General features: G+C 33.3%; 2 protein-coding genes across 4 annotated transcripts; both read left to right on the top strand.

Annotated features, from left to right (window-relative positions):
- The first annotated feature begins 2509 nt into the window (after nt 1-2509).
- Nucleotides 2510-14743, top strand: LOC100776326 (guanylate-binding protein 4). 3 transcript variants are annotated; one of them, XM_003520146.5, is made up of 18 exons: nt 2510-2635; nt 2745-2872; nt 3636-3738; nt 4882-4951; nt 5057-5095; nt 5188-5305; nt 5394-5451; nt 6402-6466; nt 6659-6665; nt 6796-6856; nt 9901-9960; nt 10074-10093; nt 10185-10250; nt 11159-11326; nt 11933-12190; nt 12939-13151; nt 13513-13784; nt 14236-14743. In XM_003520146.5, the coding sequence occupies exons 2-18, from the start codon at nt 2781-2783 to the stop codon at nt 14369-14371; spliced, it is 1806 nt and encodes a 601-aa protein (XP_003520194.1). In that variant the 5' UTR covers nt 2510-2635; nt 2745-2780; the 3' UTR covers nt 14372-14743. The 3 variants fall into 3 exon arrangements, with proteins under 3 accessions (XP_003520194.1, XP_014622653.1, XP_014622657.1); XM_014767167.2 differs by having other exon boundaries at nt 2619-2872; XM_014767171.3 differs by lacking the exon at nt 2510-2635 and having other exon boundaries at nt 2855-2964.
- Nucleotides 14744-17242: 2499 nt separating this feature from the next.
- On the top strand, nt 17243-19651 carry LOC102665975 (sec-independent protein translocase protein TatB). The gene is made up of 4 exons (XM_041006844.1): nt 17243-17421; nt 18601-18709; nt 18807-18928; nt 19372-19651. The coding sequence occupies exons 2-4, from the start codon at nt 18649-18651 to the stop codon at nt 19549-19551; spliced, it is 363 nt and encodes a 120-aa protein (XP_040862778.1). The 5' UTR covers nt 17243-17421; nt 18601-18648; the 3' UTR covers nt 19552-19651.
- The last annotated feature ends 7 nt before the right edge of the window (nt 19652-19658 follow it).

Raw genomic sequence — 19658 nt, 5'->3', positions numbered from 1 at the left:
TCATTTTTTTTTTAAAAATGTTATAATTAAGGACATGAAAATACTTTATTTTACTTGGGAGTACTTGGTGACCAGGGTCACTGGGCGTTGTAAGTATGTTCGGATTGAAATATTTATAAGTATCATTATTGATAACAAATATCATTCTTGTTTTTACCATTGGATTTGGTCAGAAGTATCTGACAGTTTGCGTACTTAGGTGCAGAACTATAATACAAATTTTTAGGGTGAAATTTTAAAACTGTACTGATATTTTCTAAACATAATTTAACAGCTACTACTTTTAAATTTTCAACGAGTTTGGAGGACCACAATCTCCTACATATCTTTAATGCCATTATGGTGAGGTAGTTCTGTCCTGAATTTGCATTTAAACATGACAGAAGAAATTATACTGTAGCTTTTATTGAAAAATTATTAGAAATATACATTTGAAGATGAGAGTAAAACACCGAAAACAATTTTACCATTATTGTATAAACAGTATGGCTGTTATTAAGGAATGGTCCAGTTTTTATTCAAGTTCAAGTCGTGGACTCGTTGGACAAGTGATGGCCCAAAAAGAAAAACAGGAATAAGCCGTTTCTTCCGAGCCCATGAAAAGATGTGACAATTAAAAATGGGGACTGCTATTGGCACATCAATACTGCTATTTGTATTACCCTCGTGGGCTTATTTCTTTTACAAAAATATCCTTCCAACGGAAATACGGGTCCATTGAACAAATGTACAACAAGATTGCATTTCCGTTACACATATGGGGGTAAAAAAATACTAAAGCAACGCAAATACTATCCGTTGTACACTACAACGGAATCATATTTTCAATGCACACATGGGGTTAAAAATCTTAAGATGAAATATTGTATGTGTGTAGACAATTTAGTATTTGTTACAGTGATTCAGTAAAAAATAAACGGGTGATATTTTAATAATTTAGAAAAAAATTATAGTTTATTGTATATGTACGCTTTTTTTTTTTATTACAAATTAAATTATTAAGTTTTAATTATTTATATATTAAGATTTAAGATGACTTGTTATAAACGCGTAGGATGGTACATCATACATGTATCAAAATGCGACATTTATTTATTTTTCTATTAAGATGATTTGTTTTCCTATAAAACTTATGCCTTTGTTTCGTCTATCAACTTAAGAACACAGCCATTAGTTTGTTATTTACAAAACAAGCAAGGGTTGCAAAAATGACCTTTGATCTAACACTATGATTGTGTACAAAATACAACTTCCAAACACATTTTTACATAGTTCCAGATTTTAAATACCGAAAGTCAAATGACTCTCAATAGTTCCAGAATCTATATTTTGGAACGCTAAACAAAAAGTGAAGAAAAAGCACTTACTGGCAACGATGAAAATGACCATCACAACCAACCAAGCTTCCAAACATAAGGTATTGGCAACCTATTGATGGACGAGAGGAAGAACTAATAGTAGATTGAGACAATCTTTTGTTAGCGATTTGCTTACGAGCACACAAGAATGAGATAAGCGATGTAACATAAAGATTAAAGAATGCGTTTAGAAAGGATGAATGGTAAAATGAAAAAAAAGAAGCAGCATTTTTTAAGAAGAGAAATGATTTTTAGGAAAGGTGTTAAAAGTAAAGCCCTACATAAATGGGTTGCATACTATAGAAACCACATCCCACACAATTAGTGGGTTAAAATAGATTATCCGTAGGACATGACCCATATAATTACGTATAATTCTTACAAACTAATAAGTTTTTAGTTTTTTTTTAGCTCTCAAATTTTAGTTTGTAAGTTTTTAGTTAACTTGAAATTTTCAGCTAACTTATAAGTTAGTTTTGTCATGTAAAATGTAAAATGTAAAATGATATAAAAAAACACATGGTTTTTTGGTTATAACTTTATATAAAAGTGTGTGTATAATCATATAATTATTATTTTTAATATTTGAATTTGTTTGTAATAATTTATCATCTTAAAAATAGTACAATAATTTTAAAATTATATATCATAAAGGAACGATGAAGATTTAATGATTTTCTTTAATATTTTTTTTAAATTATAGCAATCTATTAGCTTTTTGAAAATAATGGACAATCGTAGTTGTTTTATTTTTTGTGATTTGTTTTCTTCTTTTTCACCAAAGATTATAACCAAATCAAATAAAAAATTCTAAAATAAAAAATAAAGAGAGAGATTTTAAGTTAATCAAGGAGAAAAAAAATAGAAAAAAGTTATGAACTAATTAAAATAACATTTAAAAATAAATTACTAAAATAAGTTCAAATACCAAATAACTTATTTTTTCCAGTTAAAAGCAATATGTCTTCATAACCAGGAACCATGAAACTAATCCTTAAAACATAAATTTTACCTCCTCAAAGAAAGTATTGTCATTCTTCTAGTTGGTACCAAACAACCTTATTATTAACTTCTAAACGAGTACTAGAATAAGTTCTAAGCATTAAGAATGGGTAAAGTACTATAATATTGTTTTCTTTTTGGGCCGATCTACTTTTGTCTCTGATATTCTTCTTCTCTGTGTTGGGCCTTGCATTTCATTGTCAGGGTCTTCGTTTTAGCGCTGACAAAAGAAAAAGAAAACGTATCCCAATCTGGAGGACTTGTTCAGATCCCAGGTTTTTTTTTTTTTTTTTTTCATTTCTGATACATTCTTCCCTTCGTCATGAATATTATTATTGCTTTCACTCTGCAAGCACTTCAATTCCCTTCCTTTCAATTCCGCAGATAGACACCTCTCTCTCTCTCTCTCTCTGCATTATTATGGACTCTCCGTTTCTTCTTCCGCTTCTTCTCATCTTCCTCTTCCTCTCTCCCACTCCCTCCTCCTCCTCCATTGATAATTTCCACCAAGCGTGAGTATTTACTAACCATACCGTTTCTTTACTTTTCTTCCCCTTGCATTGCATTCAAGCTTGTCTCGTATTTCCCCGAGATCTTGTTACCGGTAACCGTTGGAACCTCCCAAACTCTGCCTTTTGTTGACATTTTAGATCCTCGCGGTGCTTTCATTGTTTTCCGCATTCATTTTGCGGCGTGAATTTCACTCATGGTAACATGGTTTCACACACACGGAAAGAGGTCATAGGATGAGTTTTTGTCAGTAATAACATTGGAGATATGTTGTTGATTGTACTTGTCTTGTACGTTTTTTTTTTTTTTTATCGGGCACGACCTCAATAGTTCAAAGTATGAATAGAGACACACTATAGACTTATGGCCACAGCAAGGCAGCATTTTCAGATTAATACTTTACCTCTGATGTTGTGTTGATATGTGTAGATTCAGTGGGTGTTGTCTTTTATGTTAGAATGGTGTCAACGATAGCATTGTACTGTGTATATATTTCTATTTCTATTTGTTTGAAGGTCGTGCCGTGTATTGAGTCTGGAACTCTGTTTTTTGTTGTTATTGTTAGTGATTTGTGCGAATAGTGGGCAGCTTTTCTGTATCGCTTGCTTTTTTATTATACTACTGCATATTCTGTTCCTAAGCATGGTTTTATTGACCTCCTCTAGGGTGTTGTATTGTAGAGTTTCTTTGGTTTTCTGTGAAGTGCTTTTTTACTTTAAGTTGGGGCAATCTTCACTTATTCATGCCCAATTTCTGTATGTACAGCTTTCCCATCGTTGAACCTGATCCTGGTCACACAAAACTTCGTCTTTCAAGAGAAGGTTTGGAGGCTATTGAGAAAATAACCAACCCCATTGCAGCAGTGGCAGTATGTTTGACTTAAACTTCAAAGCTTGCTTTAACTGTGTTTTTGGATTCCACCTGATGTTTTTAATATGAATTTTCATGAAATATGGGATGGTTTGATTGATTCATGATGGAGGGATTAGCTAATGTTATGTTGATTAACATTATTCATGTTGGCCATTCCTCTTTCTCTGTGTTTGTCACTGAATGCTGATTGCTCTGCAAACACTTGCTTTAATTTGTTTCTTCTAACACAGTAATACTGGATAGGCAGCAGCAGGCTATCTGTTGATTCAACTTCAAACATGAATGTGAAGTTAAAGGCATTTGACCTCTTGCACTTGAGACAAAGTGTGGCCATATAACATATTTGAATGAATTGATCTTTTATCATTTATTACAATGCAAGTGTTTTCCGAACTACAGAACTTTCGATATTTCATAATTTAAGAGGATCATTTTCTTCCCCAAATGATGGGACACAAAACTTCATAAGAGAGATTAAAATTTATGAGGGTTAAAAAAACTACACAAGTTGACCATCCAATCTCTCCCCATCTCCACATAGTGCGAATCTTGGTATTTGTTCTCTCAACTGGTTCCAGTTTTCACTTCCTCTTCGAATCAGGATCATCAGGTCATATTATGAGAGTAAAGAACACAAAAACAATTATACTAAGATCCACAGTCATTTATGTAGGGGTCCATTAATTTTGCTTTTGTGTTTCTCTTTCTTATAACATGAGTACATTACATGACCCTTCCATCTTAGTAAGTAACATGAGAGAATCCTGATCATTTCTCTTTCCAAGAGTGTCTAAATAGTTTACAAGTTAGATAAGTGTAAATCTATTAGTTCAGGACTGAAGACTTATTTTGTGAAGATAAGTTCGTCTACTTTTCTTTTATTTTCCTCCTTATTGTATTCTTTTGTCCTTTCTTGATTTGTTTATTTGTGCTGTGGTTTTACTACAACCTATGTGAGTGCTTTTGTAATTGATGATTTTTTTAATATTATTGGTAGCCCCACTGTCATATTAATTTGATCACTTCAATTGGTGATTCACATTGAAGTAAAATTGTGCAGTATTGAAGAAATGCGTTTAATTCACTGTTTACCTGTTTATGGGCTCAGCTTTTATCATTTTATGGTTGTTTTTATCAGGTGATTGGGCCGTATCGTTCTGGAAAATCTTTTTTGCTTAATCAACTTCTCTCTCTTTCTTGTTACGAAGGTGTATCTTTTATGGCTACTAGATTTTACCCTTATTACCTAAATTTTAGAATTGTTTTGGTGTAATGTTGGTTGAAAGGTTTAACGAGATATGTTTTTTTGTTAGGGTTTGGTGTTGGGCACATGCGTGACACCAAGACAAAAGGTAGATAGAAATTACCATCTTTCTCGTGGATATGCTTAATTGGATATAATATTTTATAGTATATTTTTTAATCTTTTGGTTCACATCTTCAGGAATATGGGTTTGGGGAACACCTATAGATTTGGATATTAATGGAGTAAGAACTTCTGTCTTTTACCTTGATACAGAAGGATTTGAAAGTGTTGGGAAGTCCAATGTATATGATGATCGGTAATTGCTTTCAGATCATGCATTCTGTGTTCTGTGTTGAATCATATATGATTGTTTAGTTAGCTTTTTGTTGTGTTTGCTTTTGCAGGATATTTGCTTTGGCAACTGTCTTGAGTTCTGTGCTCATATATAATTTGCCCGAGACGGTTAGTTATTGTTGTCACCTCCCAATTTCTGGTTTATTCTGTTGTTTATCTTTTTTGTAACGTAAAATGGACAAAAGAATTGATATTAAGGATGATTTTAAAGCAAGGATACCGAGTATGGATTGGATAAAGGATTTGGTAATCCATGAAGTTAAAGCTTGTTCAGTCATTAAAATAATTTGTGAAAAATAAAATAGTGGACAAAGCTTACCTCATGATTTGATGACTAATTCTAACAGCATTGGTTATTGTTAGGGCTGTACGCTGTTTAGACTTACTAGATTTGCTAGGATTTCTAGACACCTGGGACAAACTAATGTTAGAAACTTGATCCAATGCCCAAATATTAGCAGTTGTTTTGAATACACTCAAATACCTCAATAGAGGGTAGGTTATAACTTGGAATGGAGAAAACCAAGTCTCTCAAATACCTCAAAGAGAGAGGGAAAGTATCACTCTTGGCTTCTGGTTCTGTGTGACTTCAAGCTGGGAGAAGAGATAAAATCTATCTATTCACTTTATTTTTTGTCCACTTTTATCAACAAATTACATTGGTCTGATGTGGACAGAAGAAATCTACCTTGTACTCACAATTCTAAACTTGTAATAAATGTTGGATTACCGTTTGGCTTTGAACCATTGAACAATTTGAGTTCAAATCATTTTTCTTATAAAAAAAACTGATAGGGATTTGGGTATTATGGGGTTCCTAAGTCTCACATCGAGTAGTCTGGGATGCTCTGTGGAGTATTTAAGTGCTTGGTTCTCCCCACTTAACAACTAGCTTTTAAGGGAGGGTTCCCCTAGTGGTTGAATGGTTATCAGAAACTTTACTTATATCAAGTTTCAATTTACTTGGTAAAGACTGAATAATCTTGAACTCTTCAATCAGCATATTTCATTTTATTTGTTTTATAGGTTAGACTGAAATGTTATCTTTGTGCATTCAGATACGTGAAGCTGACATCTCTCGACTCTCTTTTGCGGTTGAGCTTGCTGAAGAATTTTATGGGAGGTTTGCATCTTGATGAACTTTTTATTTGTTAATAATAATATTATCTTGAATTATCAATGTTGCTCTCCTTATCCTTTTAATATTGCTTTGTAAAACCTCTTCTTTTGGGGGATAAATTATAGTTATTAACTTTGTCTGTTTGATTCGCAAATTTTGCATATACTAAATTTGCAACTACGGTGTGTTGAACAGAGTGAAGGTAAAAGCTAAGACCTTAGTGTTGTTACCATTTATCTAATCTTCCTTCCTTTCTTTCTATTTATATTTATTTTTTATGTAAACTGTCATTGATAATTTGATTTTTGTTTGAATGTTTGGATATTTTTTAGGGTCAAGATGTTGCATTTGAACCTGCTAAGCTCTTATGGCTCATCCAACGTGATTTTTTGCGTAAGTTAACCTGAGAGAAATTAGAGACTTTGAATTAGGGAAATACTTGCTTGAGTGTTAGCCCTTCAATTATCTAGATATACTGCACAAGAGAGATCCCCCTAAATATGGAAAGAATCATACATAATCAGGAAAACATTCTAGCCTGATTACCCATATTATGTACAAATGATAAAAGGAGATATTTACAGCAATCAACAAATATTCTAACATCATCTTAGCCTATATCAATCAAATTCATAATGAAATCTCAGCCCCAATTTCACATAATCTAGTTCGAATCTCAACATGCCCCTTAAGTTGCTGTGTATAAGTTGTATACATCTAGCTTGCTACATATGTATGATATTCCTGGCTGGTGAAGATATTTGATGAAGATTTAAGCAAGTTTCTGTTCTATCTTTCTTAAAATTGATAATTGAAACAAAATGGCATGATTTAACCAACAGAAGATGTAATGATCTCTCTAGAAACAATCGTCTCATGAACAAAATGGCAATTAATCTCGATTTGTTTTGTTTGCTTGTGAAAATCAGGATTAGAAGAGATGTGCAAGATTGCTTGATTATCACAAATGAGACTCATAGTCATATGTTCTACTTGACTAAATTGTAATTCTTGTAGGAGCTGTTTTATTAGCCATGTGAGCTCAAATATGGTAATGGCAATGGCTCAATATTTTGCCTTAGCACTAGACCTTGCAACAACATTTTGCTTTTACCTTTTTCTTTAGATGAGATTACCTCCAACAAGAACATAGTAGCTAGAGGTAAAGGGCCTGACAATTGGACATTGTGCACAATCCTCATCTTACATGACAATATCAGCATTACCCTTATTTGTATAAACTAGATCTCTTCTATCGGATCCTTTAATATATCTCAAGATTTTGACAAGAACCATCCGCAAGTGTAATGTGATGAAGATTTTAGGTTGGAATAATTTTGAGAAAAGGGGATAACCAACTACATGATTAGAAGCATCAGGGGCTAAAATCCAGGGGCCAACAAATGGAAATTGAGAAAGACAAACTTTAGAATTACTGGTGTGAGCAACTGTGGCTAAAAATGAGGCTTGTGATGCATCATTTACAGAAACTCCTTATATCCATCATCAAAGATGGTATTGTTCTTGGGTCCAGGTTGCCTTTTAGTCTCAGTGGACTGAGTGACATTTACTGACTTCTATGGAAAACCAATTAGAGAATAACACTGATTTTTGGTACGCCCAACATGCCTACAGTATGTGCATTGAGGATGTCCACAACCTCCTTTACCGCCACTATGGTTGCCACAACCATGTCCTCCACGACCACGCTAGCAAAGTTAAAGACAAAAGTCGAGGATTCTGCTCTTGCTTGTGAACGTGCTCCTGGGGTCTCCTATGAAACAGGAGCTTGAATCAAATGATTAAAGTTTCTTTGCTGAAGGAAAATTAATTGTTAGGATTTGGTTTTGGATGGATTCATAATTCCTATGAAGACCATGGAAAATGTAGATCATGCAGATATTGCCGAGCTTGTGTACCATCTTAGATAATTGATATTCACAATAGCAGACTTAGCCTATTGAGATATGGTTGAAGTTCATTGTCAATCAACTGGAGGGCGGCTATGTTGTGAACATCATAAAGCTGTTGGGTATCATAATCATTATAACACATGGTATAACAATGATAGTGATTTGATATTTTTGAATCAATGGACTGCCACAAATGAGACAAGTTGAAAATCAGCTTGTTCCCAATCTTCCCAATCATCTTTATCAATTTCTTCAGAGTTTTTGATTAGGTGATCATAAAGCCTTTGGCCATGAAACCAAATCTTGACTGTAGTGGACCAATTCAAGTAATTCTTTGCATTGAATTTATTAGATGTTATGGTGGGATTTCCAGAAAAGCCAAAGGACGCCAGACCTCTGTTTGAGGTAACTTCTGGAATCAACATGGGGTGAATCTGGTGTTGAACCCATGAGAAACAAAAACCTTGAGAAACAGTACCCCCACAAAGAGGGGTTCGGTCAATTGATTCCTGAAATTGACAGAGGAAAGGCTGATGAGGCGAATGGCACTGGCAGCGCATCAATCCAAGACTTGGGATGGTGGTGCATGAATTTCATGCTCTGGTGTGCTTGCAAAGTTGTGATGGGTTGTGGCAGCGATTTTGGCGGTGGTGTCACAGGGAGAGGCTGATTTGCGGTTTCTGAACCTAGGGCCAATGTCTGGGCTGAATGAAGGGACAATAAGGATGACTGGGGTTATCTTTGGTGAACAAAGATTTTATCTGGCCCACTGAACATGTCCCATACCAACTTCAGACAAAAATTAGAGACTTCGAATTCAGGGAACAACTTGCATAAGAGTCAGCCCATCAAGTCAACCTTTCAATTATATAGATACATTGTACAAGATAAATCCCAAAAAATATAGAAGGAATCATACAAAATCATTGAAATATTATAGCCTAATTACCAATATTATACAGATAATAAAAGAAAGTATTAACAGCAATCAACCAATAATCTAACAAAATCTCAGCCTATATCAATTATACCCACCACAAAATCTCAGCCCCAATCTCACATGATTTAGATAGAAGCTGAACAAGTTAATAATTTTTTTGCTTGTGTTCTACTATTTTTTTCCATGCCATGTCTTTTATCCCCCTTTTCCCAGCTTGTCACCTACCATTCTATTAAATGCTTGAGTTAGTGATGAATTCTAGGCATTGCATCTCTTGTTGCTGCACTTGTCCATTATTAGAGACATAATAAAACCATTCACGAGTCTTCACCTAACAGATTAAGCTTTAGGAGGGTTGGTCCTTGACATGATATTAGAGCCTCCGTGATTAAGTGGTCAAAAGTTTGATCCTTGCAATCCATTCCTCTAAATAAAAGCTGAATTCCAACAACTGGTAAAATAGGCTTGTGCATTGACTATGCTTCAAACTCAAAGTGCTCTTGCATGAGTAGGCCAGTTACTTGACCTTGACATCTATCATGTGCACTTTATTGGATGCTGATACGTTCCTTAATTGTTTACAGAAGGGAAATCGGTGCAAGAAATGGTGAATGAAGCTCTTAGACATGTTCCCAATACTGATGGTTTGTACTATTTTTTTCAGCTTTGCATAAAATTTACTTTTTCCACAGCATGGTTTTCCGTTTGTTTTAAAGCATATGATCTGATGGAAGGCTTTGTTTACTATTTAATGCAGGGAACAAAAATATTGATGTGGTATTTTATCTTCTAAAATTCAATTTCCAATTATCAGTAGAATAGTACAGTCTGGAATATGTTTTATAACACTAAAAGTCAACTTCATCAGGTCAATCAAATCCGGGATTCATTGGCTATTATGGGTGACAACAGCACTGCCTTTAGCTTACCGCAAGTATGTCTTGTCCCTTGGTTCAAAATTCAATTTTTCTTTGATTTCTTATCCTTTCAACTGTAATTTGGGTTTCTTTATCTGGATTTCTGTTATATGGAGCTTTGAGTGTAAATAAAATGATATGAAGATGAAACTTATCTTAGTTATCAATTGATTTCTATTGAAGACAGAATGATTTTTATCTGTCACTGTAGCAAACCCTATAGTCAATCATAAATGTGGCAAAGAAAAATAACAGTGTCTGTTAAGTTATCTGACATTAATATGTTGCCTGGGTGGTTTTCTTCATGCCATCACAACAAAAATCTTGTGTCGTCTGCTGGAGGACACATTATTGACTTCTCACTCCACTGTCAAAATTTGGGATTAGAAGATAAACTTACAAATTCTATTGGTGCCCAAACTTGGTTTGCATTGAATGCTACAATCCAGCACAAATTACAATTATCCAGTCTATTCATACACATGCTATAAGAAACCTTTTTTCTAGCCCCTTTGTGTCGCATCTTGTCTACTACTTAGTTCTGAAATGTACTTGAGAAACACCAATGGCAGGTTAAGCCAATAAGGGATATTAAGACAGTTATTTATTTGTTTGGTGATTTAACTATTCTCTTTATTAAGGCTATGTGTCATTGGGAAAGACCTTTGACTTTTTTGGTCATGTAGAATGATATTGTAGTATTGGAATTTGAAAGTAGTTTATTTGTCATGAATTCAGGTGTTATTTTAATTAATAATTATCTATAGTTTTCTTTGCATCTGTAATCCACCTGCCTAGCATAGTAGCTGCCATGTATGTATTCATATTTCTTAATGGTAAGTTTTGCAATAAATGTAGTCTTCAATTTTTTTTAAAACCATTTCATTAGTTGATCTAACTGATTATTGAAATTTGACCTTAACAGCCACATATCCAGCGGACAAAGCTTTGTGATATGAAGGATGTGGAGCTTGATCAATTGTATGTCAAGAGAAGGGAGCAATTGAAAAAGCTTGTTGCTAGCATAATCACTCCAAAAATTGTACAGGGAAAGACTCTAAACGGGAAGGAGTTTGTCTCCTTTCTGGAGCAGGTACTTTATTTTGGGTGTTCCAGTTTGAGGAGAAATAATAAAATTAATCATAGTTGGGCATGGAGTTAAGTATTGAAACAGTTTTCCAGAGTGATACACATTTCTTTAAATCATCTATTGAGAACCTTCAGAATACTCTGCAAGTTCTCTGATCTCATAATTATTGTACAATAAAATCAGCAGATCAATTAAGTAGGACAAATTATGGCTGAATCTCTCATAGTGCTTTATCTTACTGTTGGTTTTCTTTGAAAAAAAGATTAGAACAGCTTTTGAAGCAGTTCTACTTTTGAATTTAAGTTTTTGTAATCTAATGATGAATAATTTAAACAGTTGGAAACCAAAATTTTGAATGTGTTCTGCAGTTGTTTTCGTAAGTGAGAGTAGAATTTATTTGTTCCTAGTAATACTTTTAACCTTGGCACATAACAAGGTGCTCATAATTTTACCTTTTTCACTTTCTGTTATAAGAAGTGAATATTTCAATCTTGTCAGTTCTAATATGGTCAAATTTAGACTAATGATTAAAATAAAATAATGCTTTTGATGTAACTCCATTCTGTGCATCTCCATTACATCACTTTGATTTTGACCTTTCAAATTTAGATACTTGAAGCCTTGAACAAAGGAGAGATTCCATCAACAGGCTCTCTTGTGGAGGTTTTCAACAAGAATATTCTTGAGAAATGTCTTAAGTTATACAGTGAAAAGATGGCGAAATTAGTTCTACCTCTTCCTGAGAAATCTCTGCAAGGGGCCCATGATAGGTCTAGAGATGAAGTCACAAAAGTCTTTGATCAGCAGCATTTTGGTCGTCACCATGCTAAGAAATCATTTATGCAGCTGGATGAAGAAATACAACAGGTATTGTTTGAATTATTATAGTTCTTTCTTAAAAGCCATCAGAAATTTTATTAACACCAGCTCCTAGCACAAGTTGTGCAAAAGCTGAATAAGAACAAAAAACATATCAAACAAAGCTACTAACAGCCAGTTCTGCATGATACAAGCAAACCACAACAAACCAAAGAAAAAAGCTTCAGTAACTTACAAAGGACCTCACAACATCAAACAATGTAAAAAGACCCAAAATATAGTAGACTGAAAACTCCAGATATCATTGGTCTATTGTGATTTCAGTTAGCTACTAAATTTATATTTGCAAAAGCTAGTTCAGTGATTTTCTATATCAAATATATTTCGTTTTAGTTTTAAACTCTAAAGGTTCTTTGCAGAATTAAATGAATTAAGTTAATAAATAAATTCTCTTTCTTGGTATCTGATATGTTTGGAAGATCCTGTATATGATTTCTCATCTTGTTGATGGAGTTTTCAACCACTTAGATAGAGCAGCATGTCTGTCTAGAAAATAACAAAGACAGGCTAATTGAATCTTTCCATGGGGTGCACAGTGGGAGAGTCAGAACAGTGAGATTGTGAGAAGTTTTGAAGAGTCATGTACTTAAGCTTCTCAACATCAATGTCTGATGATATCATATCAGGATTATATTTGTTGGTTTGGTGATCTTTGGACCTTTGCTCTGCTCTGCTTTGGTCCTGGAATTTGAATATGATGATCTATACTTTAAATTTACTGGGGAAAATTATGCAGGTGTATAAGAATGTTGTTTTGCAAAATGAGTATCAATCTTCAAGGCTCTGTGAAGCGCTGTACACCAGATGTGAGGACAAAATGGATCAGCTTCAAGTTCTCAAACTTCCTTCCTTGGCAAAATTTAATGCAGGTTTCCTGCAATGCAATCGTAGTTTTGAGCGTGAATGTGTTGGACCTTCAAAAGCAAATTATGAGCAACGCATAATGAAGGTCTGATTCAATTAACAGTGTTGTGTCTTTTTCTAATCTATTGTGGGGCTTATTCTTTTCTATTATTACCTTTTGTATTTACTCGAATATCGGAGTTCATGGGGCCTCATCTCAGTACATAGAAATAACTAATTTCATATTTCATGTGTCTGTCTGTATCTCTATTCATAGTGGAGGTGTGAGTATTCCTTACATATTCCAAATTGACCTTTTTTTGGCCATAGAGTGGGCTTATTTAACATTAAAAATGGAATTGTTTCAATTCTCATTGAAGTAAATAAATTATGCTAATTCATAATTTTCCTGAATTGAAATTGGTTCAAATTCTTAATGTGCCTTGGTGTGACTAATGGATATGCAGATGATGGGGAAGTCTCGGTCTCTGTTTATAAAGGAGTACAATCACAGGCTCTTCAATTGGTTGGTGGCCTTCTCCCTGGTTATGGTAGTGATTGGCCGCTTTTTTATAAAATTCATTTTGGTTGAAATTGGAGCTTGGGCACTCTTTATATTTCTGGAGACATACACAAGAATGTTTTGGACAGCAGAGTCACTTTACTATAACCCAGTTTGGCATTTTATAGTTGCAACTTGGGAAACTGTTGTTTACAGCCCAATCCTGGATCTTGACAGGTAATTTGAACTTTTTCCTTTGACACTTCGAGTTGAATTTATGTTAAAACCTTTGCATCAGTTGCTTTTAAAATCTATTTTAGATGTAGTTGATTGGTTGGTATTATAACAGTTGGTGTTAAACTTCTGCATTTTGATTCATGTATGTCACACAATGACTTGTTGAAATCGTTAATGGCCAAGTAAAACCAAGGGTGGTGAAGAACATGTGAATGCATTGGTTTCCCCTTTTTCTTTTGTCTAAATTCCACCTTGGTTCAATTTTTTTTTTCATGTTTATTTTTATTGAAATTCTGAATATAATCTGTTCCATGTTTTATTTTAACCATGCTCACCTGACACTATCTTATTTAGTTGTGAATAATTATGACATGTTTTGGAATACTGGTATTTTCATATTGTTATATAATATATAATGCATAATGCATAATGCTTTTGGTGATAAAAACAGATGGGCTATTCCCCTCGGTGTCATGGTGTCATTGTTTATTCTTTATTGGCGGTGTTATGGAAGAAGAAAACATGGATCCCTATTACCTTTATACAGAAGCAATAAGAATGGTCCTAATCGACCACGAACAGATTAAATCTATGATGATGGTTGCAGTTGCCGGCATGTTGCTCAGCAATTCGTCCTACACTGCGAGCTTTTTTTTTTTATTTTTTTAACAGAGCTCGTTGGCCCCTTCATCTTGAAAAGTTTCTTCTGCAGAGTGTAAAAAGGTGAACAGAGGGTGATTGGCCTCTTGGGTAGCTTCTACAACTTTAGCGCCTCAAAAATGTTCTTTGATGCCACAATGGCACTATATTTGATTTTACTTGTAACTTGTGTATTATTTCATAATTACTTATATAGGATTTTAGAGTAAATTAAATGTTATATACGTTGCTGTGCCACAATCATGTATGGACTGACGTGTAAAATGGTAAATTTAAAGAAGAAAGGGAAAATATCTTCATTTTTTGTTCTTGTTTCTAGTTGGTGAGTTAGATTTACTTGTGGAAATAGAATAGATGGCCTGTGACATCCCTGATTTCACAACTCTTATACTTGGGACTTGTTCAAGTAAAGGGATGGGGAAAATATCTGCACACTTAATTTGCACTCCTTTTTTTAATAACTCTAGGCATGTAGTTTTATTATTTTATGATTATTTCTTTTTGGTGTTAGTAATTTAATATTGTAATTTCTGTAAGAAGAGTGTTAAAAACACATTTTAACATATATAATATAATAAATACACTAAGTAATAATAGTAATAAGAAATATGATAAATTATTTAAAACATTAGGAATTAAAACTAAATGAAACATAACACATTATTTTTTTTATCATGGGGTTGAAATGTTAAATTGTTATCTTATTTATAGGTGTTATAATATTTTTTATATGAAGTAAATTCTTCCAATTTTATGAGCTTGAGTTTATAGAATTTTCAATAGTTTACGTAAATTTTTTGAGTTTGACAACCTTATTTCTTGTAAGCATTGAAGATAAATTTGAATATTAATGAAATTTGAGTGCTTTGCTATCATGAGAATTTCTCTTTGTTCTTTGGTTAAGAATTTTGCAGTGTTGATTTTGACAGTAAGTTGTAGTTAGGATTACACTTCTTTTGATGGTTCTACCGATATGCCTTGGTTTAAGTTTTGTTTCTTTTGATATTTTGATTATATTAGCGGTTAGGATCAAGTTCTTATTATCTTTAACTTATTTTAAAGATGATCCCAAGTTAAAATCACAATAAGATATCACATGTGTGGCAATTTAAGCAAAGTGATAAAGAGATAAAACATATAAATAATATAAGATTAAACAATGTAAGAGAATCATATAAAGAAAAAGGGAGATTATGTCACTCTTGTCCCTTAGTCTCCATAACTTTTTCCGGTAACCATAAAGTTCCACACCACTTAGTAATTAAGACTAATAATAGTTTATAAACACTCTTTTCTCTAAAACCCCACTAAGAAGCTTTTTACTAAGGCCAAAATTGTTCATCCGAGTACCTAAGCGGATAAAACTATTTGAGGTTGCAACATTCATGCAAGAAGGAGGGCCTAATTCATTTTATCACCACATGGGTGTACAATTGACAACAAACGCAGACACTTTTAAAATGCATGATGAAAATTAAAATATAAATTATCATAAAATGAAAAGCATTTTTTATACTAGAAAAACTATTAAATTTCACTCCAAGAACACTCGATCTTGATGCGCTCCTATCTGTACCATTTCATATCTGACTTTAGAAACTTTTCTGCACAAACATGTCAACTTTTAAGTCTAATTTTCATGTAAATTTTTTTACACTTAAACTATTAAAAAAATATTTTTAATAATTTTATTATTCATAATAGTCTACTGGATAAAGTATAAAAAACATTTACATTATCGTACATTCTCAACGCAAGTATTTATCCAGAGAATCACTAGAGTCTAATTTTTTTTTTTTCTCAACACTTAGGAACATTGTAGTCAAAATTGGGCCCAACTCGTAGGATCGCACGATTCTACGCTTCCCCCATGCATGGGCGTGATCCTTTATGCTCAGAATCACTGCTGAAGAGAGTCGATAGAATCGCCGAGCGGAATCGTAAAAAATGGTTGAATCAACAAGTTTTTCGAGTCTAACACGACCCAGGAGTAAAAAAACCACCACCCTTCAGTACGCCTTCAACCTTTCGCAAAAAACCCTCTCTGTGTCTTTCAACTGCACATCGTTGCTGGAAAACTTCTGTTCTGCGTCTTCTCTGTAACTTTCGGTGACATAAAATGCTTGGATGAGGATGAGAGAGGAGGCTAGGGTTTTTCTTTTACTTGGTGGTAGAAAATACTTGGTGATGGGTAATTATATTACAAAAAGGTTAGGGTTTTTTGGGTGAGAACTGAGAAGGGTTTTGGGCCTGCACCACTGCACCTAAATTCACCCACTCTCCACCCCAGACACTCTTATTAAAACTTGGTAAAGTTTTATTTTGTTTTTTTATTTTTTATTATCAAGCATATATTAAGAAATATGTAAAACATATTACTAAATATTTAAAAAATAATTATATATCATATAATATACACATACATATACATATATAAAACATTATTAAAATATTTTGCTCTTATGCTCTAAGTCCCCTTTAGACTGATTCAATTAGACCACTATATCACTTGTTGAGAAATTTGAGAGTGAACACCCTAAAGAATTATCGGCTAATCATAATTATTAGCCAGAAAATCACACACTACATATCTACTCAAACTTAAACAATTACTAATATAGGTCACACATCTCTTGTATATTAATTCTTCATTGAGTCATTTCCTAATTAATAGGGAACTAACCATTTTTAGTTGATTTTTTTAACAAAATTAAAGATTCTTTAAATATTTATTGACATATCTATTAATATATATTTATTAAAATTTATTTACGTGAATGAAAGTGGAACTAGCTAGTTCGTAGTAAAAAATAAAGAAATTATAAAATTCTTACTTCTCTATCGTATACGCGCGGGATTATGAAGCAAAAAATACGCGCGGGATTTAATCTAGTGTACCTCTCTCTGTCGATAGACGCTCACCCTCTCTCGCTGCAACGCTCAATCTCTCTGTTCTTCACAATCCTTTCTCTCGTTGGTAGATTGTTTCTTTCTATCTGTCGTTGTTCACTTTTTTATTTCATTGATTATTGTTTCAAATTTTATTTTATTGATTTGTGTTTCGTTTTCTATTTCATTGATTTGTGTTTCTTGGTTTTTCATTTCCATTTTGAGACTGCCTGTATGTCTTGCCTGAACAAGCATTTCTATATGGATTGCATTTATACGTGTCTGAGTTTGGTTGCAATGCTTAGTTGGTTAAAGAGACCTTTCATGCTGTGTTTGGATGCACAGAAACGCTTTTTCTTAGATGCTGCTATATTTTATGAGGACAGAGGGCCATGTAATTTTGGCTCTTTCTTTTCTGAAATTTTTATATTTTGTTCGTATGGATTATGTTTGTTTCTTTCCTATGTTTAACTGCCTTAAATTAAGAATTTTATTTCTCACTAAACTCTCTCACATGCACGGTGCATCAAGTCATGTATATAACCAAATCAAACAATTCATGAAAGAATAATAGTACTTGTAGGCTAGCATGACATAAAATATTATCCACACATGTGGTTGTTATTTTCTGTTATTTCTACTAGTACTAGTTAGTTAATTTTCAGTCTTCACATATTCTGGATCATTAGATAAAAATTTCCATGTTAGGAGAAGACTTGTACATGTAGTTTGTTATTTTTCTACACTATATGCAATATGTGTAGAACCCACATTTACTTCTACTATGGATATCATGTTACATCATATATTTTTTTAGGAATCTTACCCCATATCTCCTTTTTGGGATAACAAGTTATTTATGACTCTTCTCAATATGAACTATGAAGTCTTTATAACTTTTCAGTATCTATTAGCAAAACTGCAATCCTGTTTGTGACACAAATATATCAACATCTCTGCTTTCTGTCTTGAATGAATCTTTTTCCTGGGGTTGCAGCAGGTTGCAATTACATTGATTGAATATCATGGCAATAGAAGTCAATGGAAGAACAAAAAGGACAATTATTGATCCATTATTTTGGTTTAGCTATTTGAATCCTAGATATGAAATTACTAACCCCCTTTTTAAATATTAGACAATATTTTTAAATTATTAAATATTTAAATATTTAATATTTTTTAAAATAAAGGAAATTCAATTGCAAGTTATTCAAATGTCATGCATTTCAATTTTCCTTAATTGCTAATATTCTCTATCCAAACACAGGGTGAAGGACTAGGGATTTTCTTCAGGACTTCAAGAAGACAGTGGGCAATGCTGGGCTTCTCATATGGAGAAATATTTCTGTCGCTTGGTGCTACTGCTGCTCTGATAGGTTGGGTCATGCTATTCTTACATCTGATTATCATATGGAATTATATTATATGTAGTTGAAATGTAAATTATATATTAGGCAAATGGATTTGTAATAGGGCCAAAGGATTTACCAATCATATGCAGAACAGCAGGAAGGCTAGCTGGTCGAGCTATTGGATGTGTACAATTGGCTCGTGGTCAGTTTGACACTGTTATGCAGCAATCTCAAGCTCGCCGGGTATTCCCTTTCTCTAACCAACATTATAAATTTATAGCTCGCAGCGTCACAGGAATTAGTTTCATTAGGATTTTTTAGACTGTATTTGTTTTTTTTTGATTGGCATGAATTCCCATACCTTCAATTCTTCAAATGAAAAGGCAATTGTTTTCCGGTAAATATACATTAAGCACTTTCTCTACAGAAAACCAAACACACTGGGTTGTAATATTGATAGCATATGTCTTATATCAATTGGAATAAAATGACAATTTGGCATTCTAGAATCTTAACAAGATTCTCCTTGAATTTCTTGGACAATAATGTCCAATAGGAACAGAAAAATTAGGAAAATATTTGTGCTTTATTGAGGAATGCTTGTCCATGGCTTCATGCTAGGACTTGGTAATGACATTCCATTTCAAAAACTACATTTTATTGTATTGACCTGTTTTGTCTTTTAGGTTCATAAGGAACTGCAAGACACAATGGCTCAGCTAGATGCCATTCATCATGAAATTCGAAGTGTATCAATCATAAATGCTGGCCCTTTGACGCGGAGGCTTGTGGATAATCCTGACCAGACATCTATCTCAGATGCTATTATTTACATGATTTGTTTTGGAATTTGGATTATAGAGTAGTTTTCTAAATTTTTACAGATGCAGTATTGCAGTTGCTGAGAGTCTTTTTAATCCTATTATCTTCTGTTGATAATATAGACAATAAGGAACCAGAAGATTCTGGACGA

The sequence above is a fragment of the Glycine max genome, chromosome 2 (genome assembly GCF_000004515.6).
Source record: "Glycine max cultivar Williams 82 chromosome 2, Glycine_max_v4.0, whole genome shotgun sequence".
Classification (NCBI taxonomy): domain Eukaryota; kingdom Viridiplantae; phylum Streptophyta; class Magnoliopsida; order Fabales; family Fabaceae; genus Glycine; species Glycine max.
This window is presented reverse-complemented; position numbering and strand designations above follow the sequence as displayed.

Coding starts and splice junctions, on each gene's coding strand:
- LOC100776326 (XM_003520146.5), top strand. CDS start 2,781: ATGGACTCTCCGTTTCTTCTTCCGCTTCTTCTCATCTTCCTCTTCCTC. Junction 3,739..4,881: donor ACCCCATTGCAGCAGTGGCA/GTATGTTTGACT, acceptor TGTTTTTATCAG/GTGATTGGGCCGTATCGTTC. Junction 12,191..12,938: donor TGGATGAAGAAATACAACAG/GTATTGTTTGAA, acceptor AAAATTATGCAG/GTGTATAAGAATGTTGTTTT.
- LOC102665975 (XM_041006844.1), top strand. CDS start 18,649: ATGCTGGGCTTCTCATATGGAGAAATATTTCTGTCGCTTGGTGCTACT. Junction 18,710..18,806: donor TGCTACTGCTGCTCTGATAG/GTTGGGTCATGC, acceptor GATTTGTAATAG/GGCCAAAGGATTTACCAATC. Junction 18,929..19,371: donor AGCAATCTCAAGCTCGCCGG/GTATTCCCTTTC, acceptor TTTGTCTTTTAG/GTTCATAAGGAACTGCAAGA.